This window comes from Equus przewalskii, chromosome 9 (assembly GCF_037783145.1).
Source record: "Equus przewalskii isolate Varuska chromosome 9, EquPr2, whole genome shotgun sequence".
Classification (NCBI taxonomy): domain Eukaryota; kingdom Metazoa; phylum Chordata; class Mammalia; order Perissodactyla; family Equidae; genus Equus; species Equus przewalskii.
Window position 1 is genome coordinate 37,188,796 of NC_091839.1, and position 21,984 is coordinate 37,210,779.

At 38.4% G+C, this 21,984-nt stretch overlaps 1 protein-coding gene across 4 annotated transcripts in view; it reads left to right on the plus strand.

The window, feature by feature from the left end:
- CYB5R4 (cytochrome b5 reductase 4) overlaps positions 1-21,984 on the plus strand; it is an 89,922-nt gene that overhangs the window by 25,385 nt on the left and 42,553 nt on the right. For all 4 annotated transcript variants that reach the window (XM_070633545.1, XM_070633546.1, XM_008513906.2 and 1 more), the window contains exons 3-9: positions 1,279-1,379; positions 4,919-5,000; positions 11,653-11,682; positions 16,575-16,635; positions 17,692-17,749; positions 19,316-19,409; positions 21,477-21,509. In XM_070633545.1, coding sequence (XP_070489646.1) covers positions 1,279-1,379; positions 4,919-5,000; positions 11,653-11,682; positions 16,575-16,635; positions 17,692-17,749; positions 19,316-19,409; positions 21,477-21,509 — 459 coding nt within the window. The remainder of the gene's footprint in view (positions 1-1,278; positions 1,380-4,918; positions 5,001-11,652; positions 11,683-16,574; positions 16,636-17,691; positions 17,750-19,315; positions 19,410-21,476; positions 21,510-21,984) is intronic.

A 21,984-nucleotide genomic window follows, 5' to 3' on the forward strand; every position in this document is an offset into this window, starting at 1 on the left:
TGGAATTAAAATAGTGGGAAAACTGCAATACCTTTCTTGGGTCTGAAATACAACCTCTTCCTTCCTTCCGAGATTACTATATGGGGTGAACCTTTCAAGTTATCTGAGGTTATTTAAATTCATGAAGGCATCACATAGAGAAGGAATAGTCTTGGATATAAGAAAGACAGTTGTTCCCATTGCACTCTTGAGGCACCTATGGGTAGCTTGGTCTACCATATAGTTCTCAAGTAAAGGATTAAAAAGCAACTCACTTCCTTGGGAAGGCTATTCATTGAACTATTATTCTCCTCTATTCGTTGTTGCCTATTCCTCTTTCTCAAAAGACAAAAATGTTGTTAAATATATGAACAAATGAAATAAATGTTTTGGGAAGGTAAAAGGATTCTTAAGATCTAAACAATAATCTTTGTCCCTTGGGCAACTGCAGAAAAGAATTGTGCTTGCTTCCACAGAGCGTGCCTCAGTGGCCCAGTCACCTTGCTCAGCGTTTGCTGAGATGATCAGACACGTGGATGAGAGCTCTGTTCTTTTTCATCAGATTCTCCTACCCGGAAGGTAGAGGATGATGGAATGGAAGTATTAGGGAGGGAGAGAGGGGAGGAGATGAGAGAGAGAACTTTGAAAAATTATATGCAGTGTTTCATTATTTCTTTGCATTGGGAGGCAGTTCTCTACAGGTCTTTTACATATCTGCACATCTTGTGAGAAGAGGCACTTTGCTCTGGATGTCTTTTCAGGGATGTTTGTGTAGAGAACAACCTTGGATGGTAGAGCTAGTGTCTCCCTCTAGAGCGAAGGACGGGTTTCCTTAGTGTTCAGTATAATAAAGGTAATGTCTCCCTCCAGAACAAAGGGCAGGCGTACTTACTGCCCATTATAAAAAATTCGAGTTTCCTAAGCTCAGGGTTCCTGTCCTGTCATGCAGCACATTGAGTGTATAGGCATTATCTTCACATAGCTCTGTGGGAATTGAGGTTCAGGAAACTGATGCAAGTGCTAAGATTCTAGCTACTGCTATTGATGTGTGTACTAAATTGTCCTTTGTCTCTGACCTAGGAGTGTCCTATTTTCTGCAAGGACCCATGAAACTGGCAGGCTGACTTGTTAGCTTGCAAGTATGGTGAAATCTCAGACCCTTTATATTCTTAATACTTTGGAATAATAATGATTTGTTAAGTAGGGTGTATTGGAAAGATTTATTGGAATTTATATTTCTAGTTTGTACAGCTTTTAAGAAGCTCATTTAGGATATTTTTTCTTCTTGCTTTGATATAGGGTTTGTTTATAATGTCAGCCCATATATGGAGTATCATCCTGGTGGAGAAGATGAACTCATGAGAGCAGCCGGATCAGATGGTACTGACCTTTTTGATCAGGTAAGATGCTGAAAGTAATCCGGCATTATAATGGAAGAGTGCTCTTAGATTTAGCACTGTGACAGTTGTAGAAAAAAAGAAAATAGTTGCATAAATTTCAGATGTGTTGGCTTGAATTTTGAAGTGTGGGAAGGTGCTCGTGAGTAACAACTGTTCCTTTAATTTGCCTTTGAATGATTTACTAAAATTTTAAATATGGCTTCAAATCTGTGTCTAGGAGTCTGCTCTTAAGTGCTTGCTGCCGCCTCCTCTGCTGGCAGCTGTTTACTCAGTTTTGATCAATTTTGATAATGATGATGATTGACTTATGAGAGGCAGTGACGATTAGAGGAAAGAACAAGTCACTTAACTTCTTTGCTCTTAGTCTTTTCTCGTTTGGAGACTGTTACATGGTCGGCATGTCTTGCTATGCTGAATCTGCTAGAGTAGTAGCCGAGATTCTGTGTGTATATGTCAATAGATATTTAAATTAGTCACTTTCCCCCTTATATTTACTAAAACAAACATTAGCTCTTGTACTATTTAAAAGTCATGTCGAATATGTTAATTACTGTCAATTGGCTGAACTGTTCTTTTGAACAACAATCTTGGGAAGAATAGAAGTTTGCCTTTGTCTCACATATGCTTTATTTTGTATTTTAATGGTAATTGACTGTGTTAAGGTACTGGGGTTTTACCATTCGAGATACCTGAATCAGATTGGGTTATTTTTGGAGTTGTCTTCTAAACAAATATGATTTGATTTCTGTTTTTCCTAGCTTCTCATCTATTTTAGGATTTATTTTTTGTCCAAGTTACTAAAAATGTAGTTTGTTTGCTGTTTAAATGTGCTTAGATGCATCTGCTTAAATAGTAGAATGCCATTTGCTGTTAATGTTCTTCATGGGTTGGAGAAAAGTCAGGTTGGCCCACTGGTCATAATAGCATTCTCCTTGGGAGGTTCTTCTTGCTGACTAAAGGCAAATTCCCATTGTCATTTGGCATTTGTTTTTGTCTAGCAATACAAGCCAAATACAAAAGTTTGGGAACATGTGTCTGAAAACTTGTCTGCCATACTTCCTCTTCCATGTGTCCTGTAACCTCTCCATGCTGAATGTATTCTTCCACAAGAAGAATTGCCAGTAAATTCTCGTCCTATTTGTATTCCTCAGTGTAGTGAGGTTACAGAGACCTTATTTAAGTAACCTTGTGTTTGGGGGAGTCAGAAGAACTGCTGTGTTAAGCTCTTTAGCAGTTTAAACAATACTTCAGTTACCAGATTGCTGCATTCCCCTTGGCTTTCGTAAGACCAGTAATGTTTATTTATGACTTTTACTCACCACAGAAGTAAACAACTTTATATTCTAGAAACTGTAGTGAAGCTTCTTATATCTTTAAATATTGAAGAATTTATTTGTGCCTAGTACAGTCACGAGCTGCTTAATGATGGGGATATGTTCTGAGAAATGCATTGTTAGGCGATTTCATCTTTGTGCGAACATCATAGAGTGAACTCACACAAACCTAGATGGCCCAGCCTACTACACACCGAGGCTGTATGGCACTAACCTGATGGGACGACCGTTGTATATGTGGTGTGTCATTGACTGAAACGTCATTATGTGCGCATGCCTGTATTTGAGTCGTATAGAGAATATTAAGTAATTTCTTTATTGTCACATTTCTGTCTCTAGTTTTGATCCCACTCCTGATCTCTTGTTTCGTATCTCCAAATGCTTGATGGGCGATTTGATAACCTGTTGGCACTTCAACACAGCGTGCCCTCAAATAATATCAACTTGTCTTCTTCCCTTTTTTTCCCCCGTTTCCTATTTCTGGTAGTGGGACTTGAAGCCACTTGAGTAATCTTTGCCTTCTCTCGTTGTGGCCCAGCATCCAGTCACTGCTGAATCCTGTGATACTGTCTTTAAACATTGCACCCTTCGCTCTTCCCACTGCCTTAGATCAAGTCATCATCACCCTCTCCAGCCCTATTTTTATACCGTCCTGAGATCTTTCCCTTCAGTACCAATTTAGATAAGGTCAGAGCTAGGTTAGTACTCTTAAAGAGTCATCTTAGCACCTTGCTCTGCAGCTTTCAGAGGCTCTCCAGTGACGGTGCAATAAATGTAAAGTCATTAGCTTGGCATTGGAGGCCCTAAAAAGACTGTATCAAGGTGAATATTCTCAACATGCATCTTACTTTGAGGAAACTGAAGTTCTTTGAGCAAATCGCCAGGGCTCTGATGGATAAACCCCATACCTTTACCTCCTTGAATATCTTTCTCCTTTGGCTCTCTGTTAACACTCTGCCCAACCCTGTATCCCCAGAGATGCTGCTGTACACATTATTGAGTGCTCCATAAATACTTGCTAAAAGAAATTTCAATTTATAATATTAAATGAGTGCCCATGTAGAATTATATATATATTTTTTACATATTTTCTATTTTAGTGTATATTTATTTACTTAGGAACATACGTCAAGATTCTGATATCAGAATTATTTGACCTGATTATTTTAGTGATTATATAGTATTTTATTGAATAACATATGATTTTCCTCTATGGGTCTTTTACAATTGGACATTAAGGTTGGTTGCAGTATTTTGCTAGTATAAAGAGTACTGTGATGAGCGTCCTGGTACCTCCATCTTTATGTATATGCAGGTATTTTCTCAGGTAAATTCCTGAAGTACTGAGTGAAAGAGCTGCATGTTTTAAGGCTTTTAATGTAGGTTGAGAAGGTGCCCTCCAGAAAGTTTGTTTAAATTTAATTTTCACCAGTAAGTCTTACAACAAATACTCTTGGTTGTTTTCCTTGAAGTGACAGTCTCATTTCGTTCATTTTCAAGAAAATGTCTATCAGCTACCCAAGTCTGAATAACCAGTTCGTTTATCAGTCATTGTTTTCTTTTACAGATATAAACGCACCTTTCAGGAAAAAAGCTCAGTTCAGTTTGCAAGTCAGACAGTTGTCTAAGTGTTTTCCTCAGGGAGACCGTCTTACTGTGCAGCAGCAGTGTTTTTGAGAGTTTCTTGTTTTGTCACACAGAATATAAAAAAGACCTATAGTCAAGGGTTGAGATTTAAGAAAATTAACGGTTTTTGCTACTTCATGAAGGATGTTCTTAAATGAAACCAACTCCCCCACCCCCTTAGGGCCGTGGTGGTGAAGGATATACAGATTGAAAGCACGGCCTGGATTAGTTCTAGGAACCAAGCGCTCTTACCCACCATTGCTTTTTTGATATCTGTGAGAATGTCAACACAATTTCAAGGCAAATGACATCTCAGTATTATTATGAAATGAAATGAGACCTCTTGGATATCTGAAAGGGTGTCAGGACCCTCCAGAGGTCTGTAGACAACACTTTGAGAACTTTGTCCTAAGCAGTCGCTGTGTACGCTGCTTTCTGTCACTCCCTTGTTGGCTAATTGAGTCTGCTTCTTAGCTTTCCAGAGCAGTGTAGCAATGTTTAGTTTTGCTCAGGATAAAATTAGAGCATCTCATGGAGTTAGAGTCATGTTGCTTTTCTGTCATTTGTCCCCCATTTCAGGTTCATCGGTGGGTCAATTATGAGTCCATGCTAAAGGAGTGCCTGGTTGGCAGAATGGCGGTTAAACCTGCTGCTCCTAAAGGTAAGTGGGGCCAGCGCTAAGCTGGCATCGATGTGCGACACGCTTGTACTTTTTTTAACTTGTATTTCAACAGATAGATTTAAATAAATGATTATATCGTTCCCCTTTTCACTGGCCTCCTGTCTAGCCACTGTAAAGGTTTGCTTTAGTTCTGCTTTAGGATGAAACAATGACTTCATCTGAAAATCTTGATGTGTTTTGAGGGAAAATTCATAGTGTGAAGAATAGTGGGAGTGGAATAACTTTATTTACTCCTTATTTAGTTTTCATTCATCTTTTATTCCGTTGTTACACAGGTTAGCTAGAACACTTGGTTAGAGTTGACTTTTATACTAGTTTTCTAGAATTTAATTTTCTGAATATGTAACATATTCACGTGACTCAAAAATCAGAAAATATAAAAAGTTAGTGACATTTTCCCTCTCATCTTTGTCTCCCATTTGCCTTGAACCTTCCTGCTGCTTGCCTCTTTGCCATAGAAACCCATGTTCTAGTTTTAAACTACTTTAAAAATACAACCGTTTCTTTCGCTTACCTTCTGACCTGGGGCTCTGCAGTCTGCGTGGTGCTGATCTTCTCTTTACCACCTCAGCTCCTTGCAGAAGAGCACCCTTTGAAAATTTTAGACATGCAATAGGAGGAACGGGGCTACTTTGCTTAATCCTTTCCAGTAGAAGGAATGGTAGTTGTTTCTTTTGAGTAACTCTTGACTTTGACTGCCCACGTTGGGAATAAATTGGCTTGTTCAACCCGAGTCTTCTACTATTTATTTAGTTCAGTGAGTTTTGTAGTTCAAGGCCTTATTGCCAGAGGCCTCTATCAGCAGTGTGGAAGTAGCCCAGGCATACCTAGCTTTGAACCCTCGCTCCATGGCCTATTGGCTGTGCACTCTTTGGGCCAGTTTCTATCTCTGAGCCTCAGTTTTTTAATCTGTACAATGCTTCATAGGGCTAAGAATTAACGTAAGTAAAGTTCCTTGCACAGGGAGTATAGTAAATGCTCAGAAAGGATTATTTCTTTTTCTTTCTTTTACTATAAAACAAATAATCAATATGTATGTATACCAAAAGCAAAGTACTTTGAACTTTAGTGTCTGAAGATTCTTCCAAATCAGTTTTCTTTTGTCAGCCAGTCCCTTTCTCCTCTTAATTGGCTCCTAAGTTCACTGATTGATTGCCAGCAGAAATAATATGATCTTAACTAAAATTTCTAAATGGCTAATTTAACCTCATCATGAACATTATGTTTCTTATTTGTACAATCTGGTACAAAGGTCACATGTTCTTCTGTGATACCGTTCAGGGTAATCAGAATGTATGCCAGGCTCCTTAGGCTTGTGTTCCATAGGAGACATGAAATTAGTAGAAGGACTTTTCTGGTTTCCTTCCTTTCTCCCTGGAAATGAAAGACAGATAATCCTCAAAATGCTTCAACAAATACAACAAACATTATTTAAAATGAGCAGATTAGTTCACAAGGAAATCCCCAGATATCCAAATGAAAAGGGAGTTGAGCAGATAGAAGCAGCAGCCTGGAGTGATAAGCAAGCTCTGAAGTCTTTGTTTCCCCCAAGCACTTATCTAGATACTGGGAACTTAAGAGCCACATAAGAATTGTAATAGTCACACAGGGGCCGGAAAACCAGATCTTGGGTCTGTAAAGACAGGAGTTGGAACTGAGGTCCCTGCCTATGGCTTGGACTCTTGAAGGTCTATGTGATCAGTGAAATGGGAAAGCTTGAAAAAATCTGTTGAACAACAAAGGAAGATGTCAGGGTATCTTGTATGCCTTTACCTCGTTTATGGGTGATGTTGAGGAGGAAAGAGAAATTTCCTCTGAGAATTTGTAACCATAGTCCTGCCCACAGAAGAGTTGGGAATTCAAATGTATACCACCTATGTGGTCTCAGAAACCTCAAACCAAGAAATAAAATGGTCTCTCATTACCGGTTTCCCGGGCTGCTTGGTAGATGTGTATAGATTTTAATGGTGGAACACACTTTCCAACTAAACCCCTCAAAATTCCCATAGGTACAAATAAGACAATTATTAGTGTACAATAAAAAATTAGACAACACATGCGGAAACAAGTCAGCAGAAACAGTAGCAGAATTTCACCCCAGGACTTCATTATTCATATACAGAATAAAAATAATTATGTTTGAAATGTTTAGGAAAATAAGATTGAATGGGTAACATGAGTAAAAAACAAGAGATTGCTAAAAATAATAATGTAAAATTGAAAAAAAATAAATAGAACTTCTAGAAATGAAAAATAGAGCTGATGAAATTTAAAAGTACATGGCATGAATAGCCAAAGAGTTTAGACAGTAAAAAAGTTCAGTGAACTGCAAAATTGAGCAGTAGAAGTTATACAGAATGTGGCACAGAGGAACAAAAGGATAGAAAAATATGCACGAGACATGAAGGATAGAGTAAAAAGATCTAACACTTATAATCTGATTTCCAGAAGGAAGTAGTAGTGGGAATGAGGAAGAGGCTGCATCTGAAGGGGTAATGGCTGAGAATTTTCCAGAATTAATGTCACAAATCCTCAAATTCATCAAGTTCAGTAAATCCCAAATGAGATAAATAAAAAGAAAGCCACATGTAGACTCTTTGTAGTAAAACTGCAGAGCACCAAAGACAATGAAAAGATATGAAAAACAGCCAGAGAGAGACAGATTTTCTAAGAAACCAGTGATTAGTAAAATGACAGCTAATTTACTAGTGTAATTTACTAGTTGTTACAGCTAATTTACTAGAACAATGGAATCTAGAAAGCAATACAATAGTGTCTTGAACATGCTGAGAGAAAATAAATGACAACCTAAAATTCAGTAACAGGGATGAAATATAGTTAAGACTGTTCAAAAAAACAAAAAACAAAACCGTGATACCAAATTCAGAAGGGATGAGGAAACAGAGTTTCTGACTCAGTCCTAATTTTAAAGAACTAAACTGTTATGAGAATTCCTTCTCCTCTTCACACCCTGGTTCTGGGGAGCGTAAACACATTTCTTACCCAGAATGAGAGATGGGCTCTGAGATACTGTGTGCTATTCATGAATTAATAGTTTCCTTTTTTTTTTCCTCTGTTCCCGCCGCTGCTGTCCTATTTCCTCTCACCTTTCCTCGTAGGCACGGGTATGCCTGGCCCCATAGTTCTCCTCATCAGAAGAGCATCATTTAAGCTGCTGAACAGATGGCACTTTGTCTGAAATCACACAGAAAGTTTCCTTTTTTAACACTGTCTAGCCGTGATACTGATTACTGAGGCAGCGTGATCTGTACAAAGAATGCAAGTTTCATAGAGACTGACATGGGTTCAAATCTCATCTCTGCCACTCAGAAACTGTTGGGTTTTTTGGCATTGGTTAACAGATTTGAGTGTTTTTTGAGGCACATTTCGAGACAATGTCATTGTGAGCATTAAATGAAGTAATGTTTGCTCACCACCTGGTGCATGAGAAGCAGCAGGTGGTGGGGACAGTCAAGTGGTTGTTGCTGTTGTGGCTGCCTTTGCCCCTCCACTGCTGCGATACTCAGGCTACTTTTCCCATTCCTTTTTGTATCCCTACAGTTATCAGGTGTAAACCAACATGTGCTCATGTATTTTACCACGAAAGATGGTTCTGTTTCTGTGAAAAATAAAGTAGTAGTATTATTGACACGGCATGTGAGAGTAAGGTTGTGAATCTGTTTCATTCTAAGGCCTTTTTGGATTGTAAGTGTTTTGCTGGGGTGAGGCCAGTAGGAGCTAGTGACGTGAGACAACTTGCAAGGCATTAGGAAGCAAAGACAAGAATTTTACAGATCAGGAAAGCGTGGATTGCAAGTAAATGGATCGGGTTTTCATAACGGAGACTTAGGATCTAGCAAGATATAGTCTTTAACTCTTGACCAGAGCAAGTAGACCGTGTAAAAGGGACAGAGTAATGCGTCACAGCTAAGGAGTGTTGGTGATAATTAAGATGAAGCTTTGTTTTAACAGTACCGCTTAGGTCTTTCATCTGTAGGCTGGGACGATCATTGAACTCTGCCTGCCTGAGTCTTATTGACAGAGACTATTAGCTGGGGTAACCATGTAATAGTCCAAACTGGGGCAGTCTTGAGAATGAAAGGGGGCTCTATTAGTAAATATGCTGGCATATCAGAGGGTAAACTGTCACTCCCTGACAAGCTAGGGCATGTGTTCCCTCTACAAGTAGAACTTCTAGATGAAATGGGAAAGGATGAAAACAGAGATGAAGTGGGAACAGTAGGTGGAAAGAGACTGTTGCTGACATGAGGCTTTGAGGGGTGGGGGGCCAGTGGCTATACTGAAGAGGAATTTTATACATGGGCATGTTTCAATACGAGACCCCTGACACCATCCTTTGTGGGGTAACCTGCCAGACGCCAATGCAGGGGGGACCCAGAATTGGCATTTTGTGGGCATCTTCACAACTGTGGGGTTCTAAGAGGATAGTTTTCAACTTATCTGGTGGTTTCTAGTGTGGCAGTGGTGAAATGCGTGAGTGTCTAGGAAGAATAGAAAAGCTAACAGCCTCAGAATATAAAACATAATATTAGTGGATCCTTATCAAGCAAAGAGTCAGTATTTTTTTTCTAATCCTTTGTTTAAAAAGTATTATAGTTTGTATTGTGCTTTAGAAAGAGATCGATAATGAATAAAAGGAGAAACTTTACTTAAAAAGGTAAGCTTCAGTTACTGATTATTTATTTATGTAGAACACTTCGTTCTCTGGCAAAGATGAAAAAATGTTCTTACTTTTTGCCCTTACTCGTCCTTTGCCGTCATTGTTGTAGCCACTAGCCACATGTGACTATTGAACACTGGAAATGTGTCTAGTCCAAATTGAGACATGCTACAAGTGTAAAATACTCACTGTGTTTCAAGACTCAGTTTAAAAAAAAAAGAATGTAAAATAACTCATAATTTTTACAGTGATTATATGTTGAAATGATGATATTCTCTATATATTGTGTTAAGTAAAAACTTATTAAAATTCTCTTCCTACTGGTACTTCTTGTACTAAAAAAAGCACTCAGGGAAAAAAATTACTAACTTAGTAGGATCCAGAAAGTTGTGACAGATTCAAATCAATTCACATCAGGCAGGAAGTAAATCATATGAGATAATATATATATTTCTCTAGAAATAAATTACTTGGGGCAATTTTTCAAAATCTCTGAGCCTCTTAGATAAAAACAAATTGTTTTGCATGACAAATGAGATTCATCAAACTGCCAGCTGTGTGGTACACTGAGATAGATTTAATTTACTTGTGTTACCATGAGTTTGCTATTTGTTCTAAGATAAAAAAAATAATCACGACTGCAGTAGCAAAGACAGATGAAACTGACGGGATGAAAGTAAATGACCAAGTGGGGACATCAGTGACCCCTTGCAAACTGTCATGACTGGATTTCTGTCTGGCATTTGATAAACAAAGGTCACTTTGAGGTATAACTTAAATGGTTTTTGGGTCCTTTGTCTTTTCAGGAAGTATTAACTCTAGCACTGGCATAGTGAGAAACAGGATGCTAAGTTTCAGAGGAGATAAAGTCTCATCTTGGCTTTGCTGCTGAAGGGCTGTAAATTTCATTCAGGTCTTTACCTTCTGACTTTCAGTCTTAAATAGGGGACAGATGATAATTTGCTATATCTTAAGATCCTTTTCAGCTATGAAACTATTTTGGTAAACTGGGGAAAATAAACAAAAAGGATGGTCATCGGGCCTCGTGGATCAAGATTATTTTATGATAGGTGAGTGAAGTGGAGGTAATAATGGAATCTCTGGTTGATTGAAAATCAGAACATAAAAATTTGAAAGCTTTGATTTAAGTACTTTGGTTTCTTTTTCTATAAAACAAGGTGATGTCACCTTAACAAAAGTGATGTCTATCACTTTACTACTTGGATATTTTGCGTTAGCTTGTCATTTTATTTATTAGTTGTTTTTAGCTGTGACAACTTGCTGAGGGTTTTATTTTGACCAAATGGTGTACTGCTTGTGGTGATCAAGAGATAATGTGGATTTGTGAGTTGGCTGCCATCCTGAAAGAAATGCCTGTTAAATTTTTTCTGGATTGAAACACTCATAATTGCTTTGTATATACAAGTGAAAGTTGTAACATATTTTCGGCACTTAGGCCATTTAAATTTGGAGTAACAATAATCCTTTTAAGTACTGACCTAGAGAAAAGAGAAAGATAATAAGGTGTCTTTCTTTGGGGTTTTAACATGTATGTCTCATTTATAAAGTATAATCTAATAAATTCTGGATAATTGTGACTAGTTTGGAATTTGATAATTTAGAATATGATAACCTGGACAAAACTTGGTCTTTCCTATTCTTTCTAAAGAAATTAACCAAGATGTTAGAAAAAAATGTTCAAAGAAGTAGGAAAAAGCCCAGTGAAGTGGGAGACAAACACCTGGAGAAATAGCCTGACAGTCTTCAAAGATGAAAGTTACTTATTTGAAGCATAAGCTATCTACTTATTAGCCTTGTTTCTCTCCTCAGGCCTTAGAAGAAAGCCCTTCAAGAACAGGGCTGTAATCTTTCAATCAGTAATATTAACTGATATTCTCTTTGATGTTATGGTATTCCTATCTAACTTTTTTTTTTTAAATCACTGTACAGACTATCATGAAGAAAAGAAAGTCTTAAATGGTAAGTCTTATAAATTTATAGTAAAAAATGAATCATATTCACATGATTATGTGTAATATTTCTTCACAGAATTAGGGTATTAGATTTTTTTAGTACAAGAGATGTCTTTACTTGTCTAAACTTAGAGGATTTGAGAGCGCTTTACAGATCCCTTATTCCAGCCATTACTCTTGCAGTGGTCCCTTCTGTAGCATCCCTGAACGTGTGTTCATCTGCCCTCAGCTTGAACAGCTGTAGTGAGTAGGAGTTCCACCCTCAGAAGCGAGACTGAACCAGTCACCTCCTGTTTGCATACAGGTGCTCTTCTCTGGGCTCAGCGCCTCTGGCTTCTTCAGCCATTCAGTGTGACTTGAAATTGTGACTAACACTTCCTCTACCTCCCAAGAAAGTTTGATGTGGTGGTTAGTACTGACTTTTATGAAATACATGGGGCTACTCTGACTGAACTGTGTTATTAAGGTATGTTTAGAAATAGGTTTTTTTCCTCCCTGTTTCCAAAAGAAAGTTAGAGAAATTCAGCTAACAAGCTAGATTGCCAGATGAATTTTTTTTTACACTTTTTTTTTTTTGATGAGGAAGATTGGTCCTGAACTAACATCTGTTGCCAATCTTCCCCTCTTTTTTCTTCGCCCAAAGTCCCAGTACATAGTTGTATAATCTCCTAGCTGTAGGTCATTCTAGTTCTTCTATGTGGGATGCTGTCACAGCATGGCTTGATGAGCTGTGTGTAGATCCATGTCCAGGATCTGAACCAGCAAACCCCAGGCCACCGAAGCGGAGCATGCAAACTTAACCACTCGGCCACGGGGCTGGCTCCATATTTTCTTTTTTAACTAGAGAAAATAGTCTGTATGTATACTAATTTATGCAGAGTGGGGTTAACGCCTGGAGTTGTTTGTCTGATAGTATAACATTGCTTTACGTGAAGGACTGATCTTAGGCTTCATCTGATGATTGACTCTGATCTGATGATGCTAGACAAACAACCTTTGCTTAAAGGCTAATTACTGATGGACTGGGCATTTACTTTCCCGCCACATATGGCTTCCAGAACCTTTACTTTCCTGTTGCCTTCCTTTGGATTGCACTGCATGTAACTATATCTCAGTTAAAGGTGACCTTAAGAATGGTATATAACATTCCACAAGTGGCCTGGCCAGTACAGTTACCTTATGACCTTGGATCCTATAAGATTATAACATTTGTGTTTATATTTATTAGCTGCTTTTCATATTTGGCTCACTTCAGTCTATGTCGTAAGGCTATATATTTGCACATGTGATCTGCTTGCCTTCTATGTCATTATTCAAACAGCTATTTAAAATACTGAATGAGATAGACTACAGCTACGCATTGCTAAACATCAGGGATATGTTCTGAGAAATGCATCGTTAGGCGTTTTCATCCTTGTGTGAACTTCATAGAATGTACTGAAGGGGAACAGAATTTGCCACCCCAAAATGTGTCTCGTTTAACATGAGGATCATTTTAGGCTGATTATTTCTAAGAAGCAAAAGACTCAGAAAGTTTTTCTTGTTGCCTATCCCTTAACTGCCTAAAAGAATTCGGATAAAATAACCTGTCTGAGGAAGTGAGCGGTCACCTAGACTAACATGACCTAGGTGGTAGATAGGAACCTAGAAAAGCCTGTGTGTTGGGCTCCTTTCTGTGTTCTTCTGTTTCTCTGTGGCCAAACACTTGTTTTCCAAACATTTCCTCCTTTTCACCTGCCTGTGAATTGCCTGCCTTCCCTTGGAAGTCCCTGACTCTTGCCACCCCCAACATCTTCTTTTATCTTTAGCCCACGAAAGTCTTTAAGAGAGCTTTGACCAATTACTTGATTTTCCTGGGTTTCTCCCGTGTATAGATTTATTAAACTTTTGTTCATTTTTCTCCTGTTAATCTGTCTCATGTCAATTTAATTCTTAGACCATCCAGAAGGACCTAACAGGGCAGAGGAAGATTTCTCCCTTTCTTACAGTACTGATATAAACCTAGATGGTATAGCCTCCTACACACCTAGGCTGTATGGTACTGATCTTATGGGACCTCCATTGTATATGTGGTCTGTCATTGACCGAAATGTCTTTCTGTGACACATGACTGACTGTACTATAGTGTTCCACTAGAGACTCAATCCCTTCGAATTGACCTCAGTCCATCAATCAGCACTTTTGGGGAGGAGAATGTTCATTCAGTCCACCTAACTTTAATTAATTATTTTATTCCTTCAACTTTTCCAGAAGGATATTATATGTAAGGGGTTTTGTTTTGTTTTGTTTGGCAAGTGTTGAAATCAAGACATGTTCCACAGCCTATGACATCATTCTGTTCTAGTAAGTTATGCTTGCGTGATACTGTGTAGTTCTTTAGAATATTTGCAAATTGTCTCATTTGGTCTCTCGTGAGATTGCAGGGCGATTTCATTACCAGTTTGAATTTGAGGAAGAGGAAACAGTGTTTTTCATAAGATCACAGTGCTGACCCTGAGCTCAAATCCAGATTTCCTCGTCCTAATCAGGTCTTATAAGATCAAAATTAACTAATGATTTATGAATTTTGTTGATAGCATTTTCTTATAGAAAGTCAGATTATGATGCATTTATTTTTTATTTATATATCTAAGGGACCTCCAAAAGGTAAATGACATTAATCTCTTAATAAAATATTATTGAGTGCTTCTCAATTTAGTAAGGTTACCTTTTATTTTTTATGAAATTAGAGAAAAATTACATTTTAATTATTGTAGTCTTGTTGTCATACCCGTAGTTGTGTAGTAGAGCGTTCTTCCTAGTGTTCACTGCTAGTTAGTTCATAACTGTGGCTTTGTTCTGTCACCTCTCTGAGACTCCCTTTGTTTATGTGAAAATGACTGTGTTCTGCAGAGTTACATGGAAAAGAGAATCTGAGTAAGGCCTGAGCTCAGGGCTCACGATCAGCCTTATCCAAAAAGATGCGGCTATTTGACATCTTGTGTTTGTACTTAAGCTTGGGTTTAAACAGAAGATTCTGTGGCTAGAAAGAATCCTGAAACCCTCTGAACTAGCTTCTCTCAAAGGTGCCTCCCAGCTCTAACTTTATATAATTACTGTGACTATATATAATTTGAGAATTCCAAGACTTAGCAGAAACTAAACATTAATTTTTTTCTTGCACAGTTTGAGAAATCCAAATATAATTAATGGAGGAACTTTCAAAAGTCTTTTAGCAGCTATACTCTTTTTTTCCAAACGAAAGCTTACAGATGCAAACAATACACTCCTGTTGTGGGAGGAAAATACTTAATGTTGACAGAATCTCCAGAGTTCTTCCATGTCTCAGAGTTTTCTAAAACAATTTGAAAACCACAGCTTTAGAGGGCTTTTAAAATGCTATGTTGATGCATCCCCACAAGAATGACAAAGATGGGAAAAGAACACCATGTGTGAATGAGGTGGTGGCGCAACTGGAACTCGCAGACCCTTCTGGTAAAAAGTGTAAATTGGCACAACCACTTTAGAAATCTGTTTAGCAGTATGTACTAAAGCTAAACATAGACACACCCTACATACCTACCAGAAATTTGGATATGTCTGCTTTAAGAATGTATATATACATATACAAGAATTTTTTTTTTTGAGGAAGGTTAGTCCTGAGCTAACATCTGCCGCCAATCCTCCTCTTTCTTCTGAGGAAGACTGGCCCTCTACTTTATATGTGGGATGCCTGCCACAGCATGGCTTGACAGGCAGTACGTAGGTCTGCACCCAGGATCTGAACCGGTGAACCCTGGGCTGCCGAAGCAGAATGTGCAGACTCAACTGCTGTGCCACCAGGCTGGCCCTACAGGAATATTTTTTTTTGAGGAGGAGGATTATCCCTTAACTAACATCTGCTACCAATCCTCCTCTTGTTGCTGAGGAAGACTGGACCTGAGCTAACATCCGTGCCCATCTTCCTCTCCTTTATATGTGAGACGCCTGACACAGCATGGCTTGACAAGCGGTGCAGAGGTCTGCACCTGGGATCCGAACCAGCAAAATCCAGGCCACCGAAGTGGAACATGCGAACTTAACCACTGTGCCAGTGGGCTGGCCCCGCTACGAGAATATTTTTTAGTTTATTTTTTTATTATTTATTGATTGATTGATTTGAGAAAGATTAGCCCTGAACCAATCCTCCCCTTTTTGCTGAGGAAGACTGGCCCTGAGCTAACATCCATGCCCATCTTCCTCTACTTTATATGTGGGACGCCTGCCATAGCATGGCTTGACAAGCGGTGTGCAGGTCTGCATCCAGGATCCAAACCGGGGAACCCCAGGCCGCCAAAGCAGAATGTGTGAACTTAACTGACATGCCGCTGGGCCGGCCCCCCTACAAGAATATTTTTAACAGCACTATTTATAATAGCCAAAAACTGGAAACAACCCAAATGTCCATGAACAGGTGAATGAATAAATTTCAGTACAATTATACACTGTAATAATATTCAGTAGTAAAAAGGAACAAACTACGGATGCATTCAACAGCATGGATACAATCTCAGAAACCTCTAGGTTTGATTTATTGCTTACTATCAATCATGCTTATTTGACATAAGAACTATAATGTTCATCATGCAGACAAAAAAGCCAGACTGAAAGAGAGCATATCTTATGATTCCATTTTTATAAAGGTCAAATACAGGCAAAAACTAATGATGTTGAAAGTTAGAGTACTGGTTACCCTTGGGGGAAGGGCGGTGATTGGGAGGGGGCACAAGGTGGTGCTGGCTACAAGGGTGTGTTTTACTCTATGATAACTCATTGAGTAGTCATCTGTGGTTTGTGTCCTCTTATAATATTTTAATAAGTTTACTGAAAAGAAACATGCTCCATGGATGGACTGTAGCTGTTTTGTTTTTCTTTGTGAAGGCATGCTTCCCAAGAGCCAAGCGACAGATACACTTGCCAGAGAAGGTCCTAGTTCTCCAAGGTACGCGTTCTTGTTTTACTTTTTTAAAGCTAAATCAGATCTACGTCAAAACATACACATTTAAAACAATAAAACAGTTCCGGGTTTGATTTATTGCTTACTGTATTAATCATACTTTTTGACACGCAAGAACTGTAGTCTCTCATTTATCAGGCATTGTCGGAGAAGGAGCTGTTCTGTAAACATGAATTTTTAATGTAACTGAAGTTTGATCCATTTTAAACACCACAACTTTTAAAAACTAATCAAAAATTTTTTTGGATTATAAAATATGCATTCATGGTAGAAAACTTGGAAGATGTAGAGAAATACAAAAGAAAGTGATAAAATCAGTTGTAATCCATCAATCCTAGATATATACTCTTAATATTTTGTCTGTTCCACCCAGTTTGATTCATATAATACCAATACCTATTCCCATATTACTCTATTTTGATAATATTGGTGTTACAATATATTCTATGAGCAATTTCTTATGTCATAAATATTCTGCAGTGGCACTTTTTGTCTACATTCCATCGTATGACCATACCATAATTTATTCAACAGCTTTTACATAACGTAAGGCTTAGTTTTACCCTGAGCTACTGTTGATCCATCAAACAACCTTGATGAATTAATTTCTTGAGTAATGGTATATTGTGACAGGGAGGAGCAAAAGGTCATAAGCATGTGATTTCATAATGCTCCTTAAGAAAATATGTTGTATTGTATTACTGCTCTGATAAAAGAGAATTTTGGTAAGATGTGTAACTTTTATAAAAAGTATCTTGTCAAGGATATTGTTTGTATCCAAGTTGAAACACATGGAAATATTTTAAATTTGGAAATAATTGCCAGTTATATGATGGTAAGACCACTGATTATTTAGAAAAATGTTTACCTAGAGAAGTATATTTCTCACTGTATATTTTAAGCCATGTATTTAAAATCAGGTGTTTATTTTGTCATATTTGTATTTTAAACCACATATAAAGTCATACACTTACTGATTTAACGTATATTAATATATGTGGTTGTCGATATAATTATTATTCTCTTTTTATTATTTTACAGCTATGACTGGTTCCAAACAGACTCCTTGGTCACCATTGTCATATATACTAAACAGAAGGTAAACATGTTTAAAATCAGAATAAAAAGAGTAAATAATAAATGTTAGCCATGTGCAGATACTTTTCTAAGCACTCTTCTTGTGTTAACTGGTTTACTCACAGCAACTCTGTAAGGTAGATCCTTTCGTTATCTGTATTTTACAGATAAGGCGACAAAGATTAAGTAGTTTACCCAAAGTCACACAGGAAGTGGCAGATCTAGTATTTTGAACCCAGGCAAGCTGGCTCCAGAGTGTGTGTCTTGACAACCATGCTATAGCGTCTTAGAAAAAAACTGGACCAGGAAGTACTTTATGTGCTTTTCTGTGATTTTTTTAAAAAGCGTGGATAACAGAAGAGAGAATCCCAGTTAACGTCACCATAAGAACTAATTTCCTGCACGTAAATTGGAATTCGAGAGACAGGAGAGACTGTACTGCTGTGGCTTAGTATGTTTAAACCACTGTTGGGGTTAAGATGCCCTCTTGAAACTAAAATTAAGGAGTTAATTCATTTACCAAGTATGTATTGAACACCTACTTTATTTGCAGCACTATCTTAGATTTCAGGGATCTCATGATGGGCCAGATACATAGATACTTGGCCTTCATGGGGCTTACAGTCCAGCTGGGAAATCAGATAAATAAGCAGACAACTTAGAACATCTCCAACTGGCAAGGTCCCCACACTTGAGGAAGCATATGGATTCAAAGACAAGTTCTGCAGCTAGGAATTTCTGAGAATGCATGCCACTCCTGTAGTAGCAGAACCACATCTGAGCTGCAGAGCCTCTTTGACTGTTACAGCGTGGTTTGATCGTTCTGCAGGAGTGAGCAGCCTCTGCCTGATACAGCCCCGAGGGCCAGAGGCACGGCTTGTCCCGCCTTCCACTCTCTCTTGCTATTGGCTCCTCATCATGCAGTCCAAAACCAAGAGGGCAGGGCCTAGGGAGGTTGGGTCTACTCCCGTTGGTAATATCAGTGAAGCACAGAGGATGGATGACTAAGGGAAGGGGGAAGGTTTCTATGTAGAATAATGTGTTCGGTATATGTTGTAAGTGACAGGTACCAAAATAGCTTGTACCAAGGCTATGTAGAAATGAGAAACAGATGTTTTGGGATAAAATTTTAGATAAAAATTTGTTAGTGAATTTATTTTTTTATAAGCTGAGGTTGAGAGGTTGTGTAATTTGCCCAGCATCACACAGTTGTGGAAAGATTAAAATGAACACAAATATCTTGCCTTCTGGTCCAGTTCTAATGTTTTTTCCCAGATTATTTATTCAGCAAATGTTTATGAGCACTGCTAGGGCCAAGCAATATTCTAAAGACAGTCCCTTACTTAGAGCTTAGAGATAAAGTGAGTAAGGTAGATATTAAGCAGAAACAAATATATAATTAAAATGACAGTATGTGCTTTGAAAGAGAACTGGGTCGTATGAGAGAGAGAAAACAGTAATGTTTATGTAGCTCTTAGATTCTGTAAAGAACTGCCACGTGAACTTCCACTGATCACCTTAAAAGTAGAGTTTTAGAAGTTTGGGGAAAAATTTACTTTTTAATCTTTCTTTTTGCTTTCTGTTTAAGGATATCACTTTAGACTCAGTAATAGTCGATCATCAGGATGATTCCTTTAGAGCAGAAACAATTATCAAGGATTATTCATATCTTATAAATATTGGTAAGTATTCTTTATTAACGGAAACAACTCCAGTTTCCTTTAAGTATGGCAATAACTTGGTCTACAGTCGAGGTAAAATTTTATCTGCTATTGTCATTTTTTTTTTTTGAGGAAGATTAGTCCTGACCTAACTACCACCAATCCTCTTTTTGCTGAGGAAGACTGGCCATGAGCTAACATTCATGCCCATCTTCCTCTGCTTTATGCATGGGACGGCTACTACAGCATAGCATTTGCCAAGCAGTGCCATGTCCGCACCTGGGATCTGAACTGGCGAACCCCGGGCGGCAGAGAAGCTGAACGTGCAAACTTAACCACTGCGCCACCGGGCCGGCCCATGCTTTTGTCATTTTTGATGAGTTTTTTCCTGTTATTTCTTTATACTAATGAAAGTGCCAGCAGTGGCAGTACCACCTCACCTTTCCCAAGCTCAAACAGTTAGATGCAGTCAGAGTCAGTAATATGAAATATTTGTTGGCCTAGCTTTGTAAGCCCCTTTTCCTGGATACCTGCAGACAAATCTCCGGAGGCCTGTCTGTCCCATGCTCCCACTGAGCACCCGTCACAAGGTGCTAGTGGCCTGTTTCTTGCCAGCTCTGTCATGAGAAGGCAGAGGCAGCAACAAAGCAGCGTGGACTGCAAGGGTCTGTTGTGTCCCCAGCTGCCTGTCCTTTCACGGACAAAGACCAACCTTACACTTCATTTCTGTCTGTTTCGAGAGATTACAGATCTCTTGGAAGAAAGAAATCATGACTAAAATCTGGAATCAAAGATACCAGGTTCTTAATTGATTTCTCACCCATAGTGACTCTAGGATTTCACCCTTTTCTCCTTTTACAAAGATAAAGTTTTTCTAGTTAGAAGGTAGAAATGAAACAAACAGCAACACCATGAAAACCACATTTTAAGCATGCATTCTTATGTAAAGAACATTTCATTTACTTCTGCAAAACAGAGACTGAAATTCTCCAGACCTCAGTGAACTCAGGGCTCAGCTCACTGTTTTACTATGTTAATGAAGGGCCTTTAGTCCTGAATCTGATCAGAGCTGATAAATGTTTCTTCTTTCTTGTTTTTCCCCATTCATTAGATTAACCAACCTCAAAACTTAAACCTGTCTTCTAGAAATATGTCCTATTTTTTGTTAGCATAAGAGCTAAGGTATATTGCCTCTTGTGGGAGAGTTTTAACCAAACACTCAAATATCTAGAAAAGTATATATCATTCACTAGCACTGTCATGATTTTTCTTAAGTAAGGTCTCTATGCCAGCATCTATTATGTTTCAAATACCTTGTGTCTAATTTTGCTCACACTGCAGCTAACTATATCTAGCACATGTATAAAAAAGAAACCAAAATTCTAGTCAAAAATATGAAACACTTGGTTGCTAATGTTGGATTGTAAGGACTAAAATAATGCAAACTTGCAAGTTCCAGATAACCATTAACACAGTGAATTTAGAGCAGATGTTGGTAAAAATATTTCTTGCATCTCCCCCTTTTGGAATGTAAGTTCCATAAGGATAGGGTTTTTCCTTTTTCACTAACTATTGTATCCATAACCCCTAGAAAGTGCATGGCACACGTGGATACTCAGTAATTTTTTTCTCAATAACTGAATTAATATTCAACTTTAGAAAACAATAAGAAGGGAAAAGCTGAGCCCCACGCCAGCCTGCCTCCCCTCCCGTACCTGTGTGTATACACACTGGGGCGTGCGGGCTTCAGGTGCTGCCGCTCTCCCTGCTCTGCTCCCTTCTTGGTTTGTAGGATAGTCAGACTAGACCCATACTCAGGACTAGTGTGCTGACCCCCTCGTGGGCAATTGTTTATTCTTTAATTAATAGAGAAATGGAAAAATTGAAGAAATGAGTATATATTTAAATAATTTGACTCTACATTTTGGTTGTGTACAGTTTCTTTTTTTTGGTCTCTCAGAATGTGTTTTACTTGTCTTGAGAGATTTGAAATGGTGCATAAAAGAATCACTTAAATGATCTTATATGGTGTTCACAGACTGTATGAATTGAAGTTGGATTTTAACTAAATATACTTTTTGTTCCCAGAGCTAAGCCACGCGGTTCAAGAAGATTTTTCTGGTAAGCTACCAAAAAATAATTATGTGTGTACATACATACACACACACACACACACACACATATACATACAGATGGGGAGAGAGAGAGAGAGAAAGTCAGCATTTGTCTTATTTTTCATATCTATATTTTCATTTTGCGAAACAAAGATGTGATGTTTTCTTTATAAACAAATACATTGGTTTTTTTTTTAAAGATTGGCACCTGAGTTAACATCTGTTGCCAGCCTTCTTCCTTTTCTTTTTTTTCTTTCTGCTTCTCCCTAGAGATCCCCAGTACATAGCTGTATATTCTAGTTGTAGGTTCTTCTGGCTCCGCTATGTTGGACGCCGCCTCAGCATGGCCTGATGAGCGGTGCCATGTCCGCGCCCAGGATCCGAACCGGCAAAACCCTGGGCTGCCAAAGCAGAGCACACGAACTTAACCACTCGTCCACGGGGCTGGCCCCTAAGTTTTAAACATATTCTTCTCTCTCTGG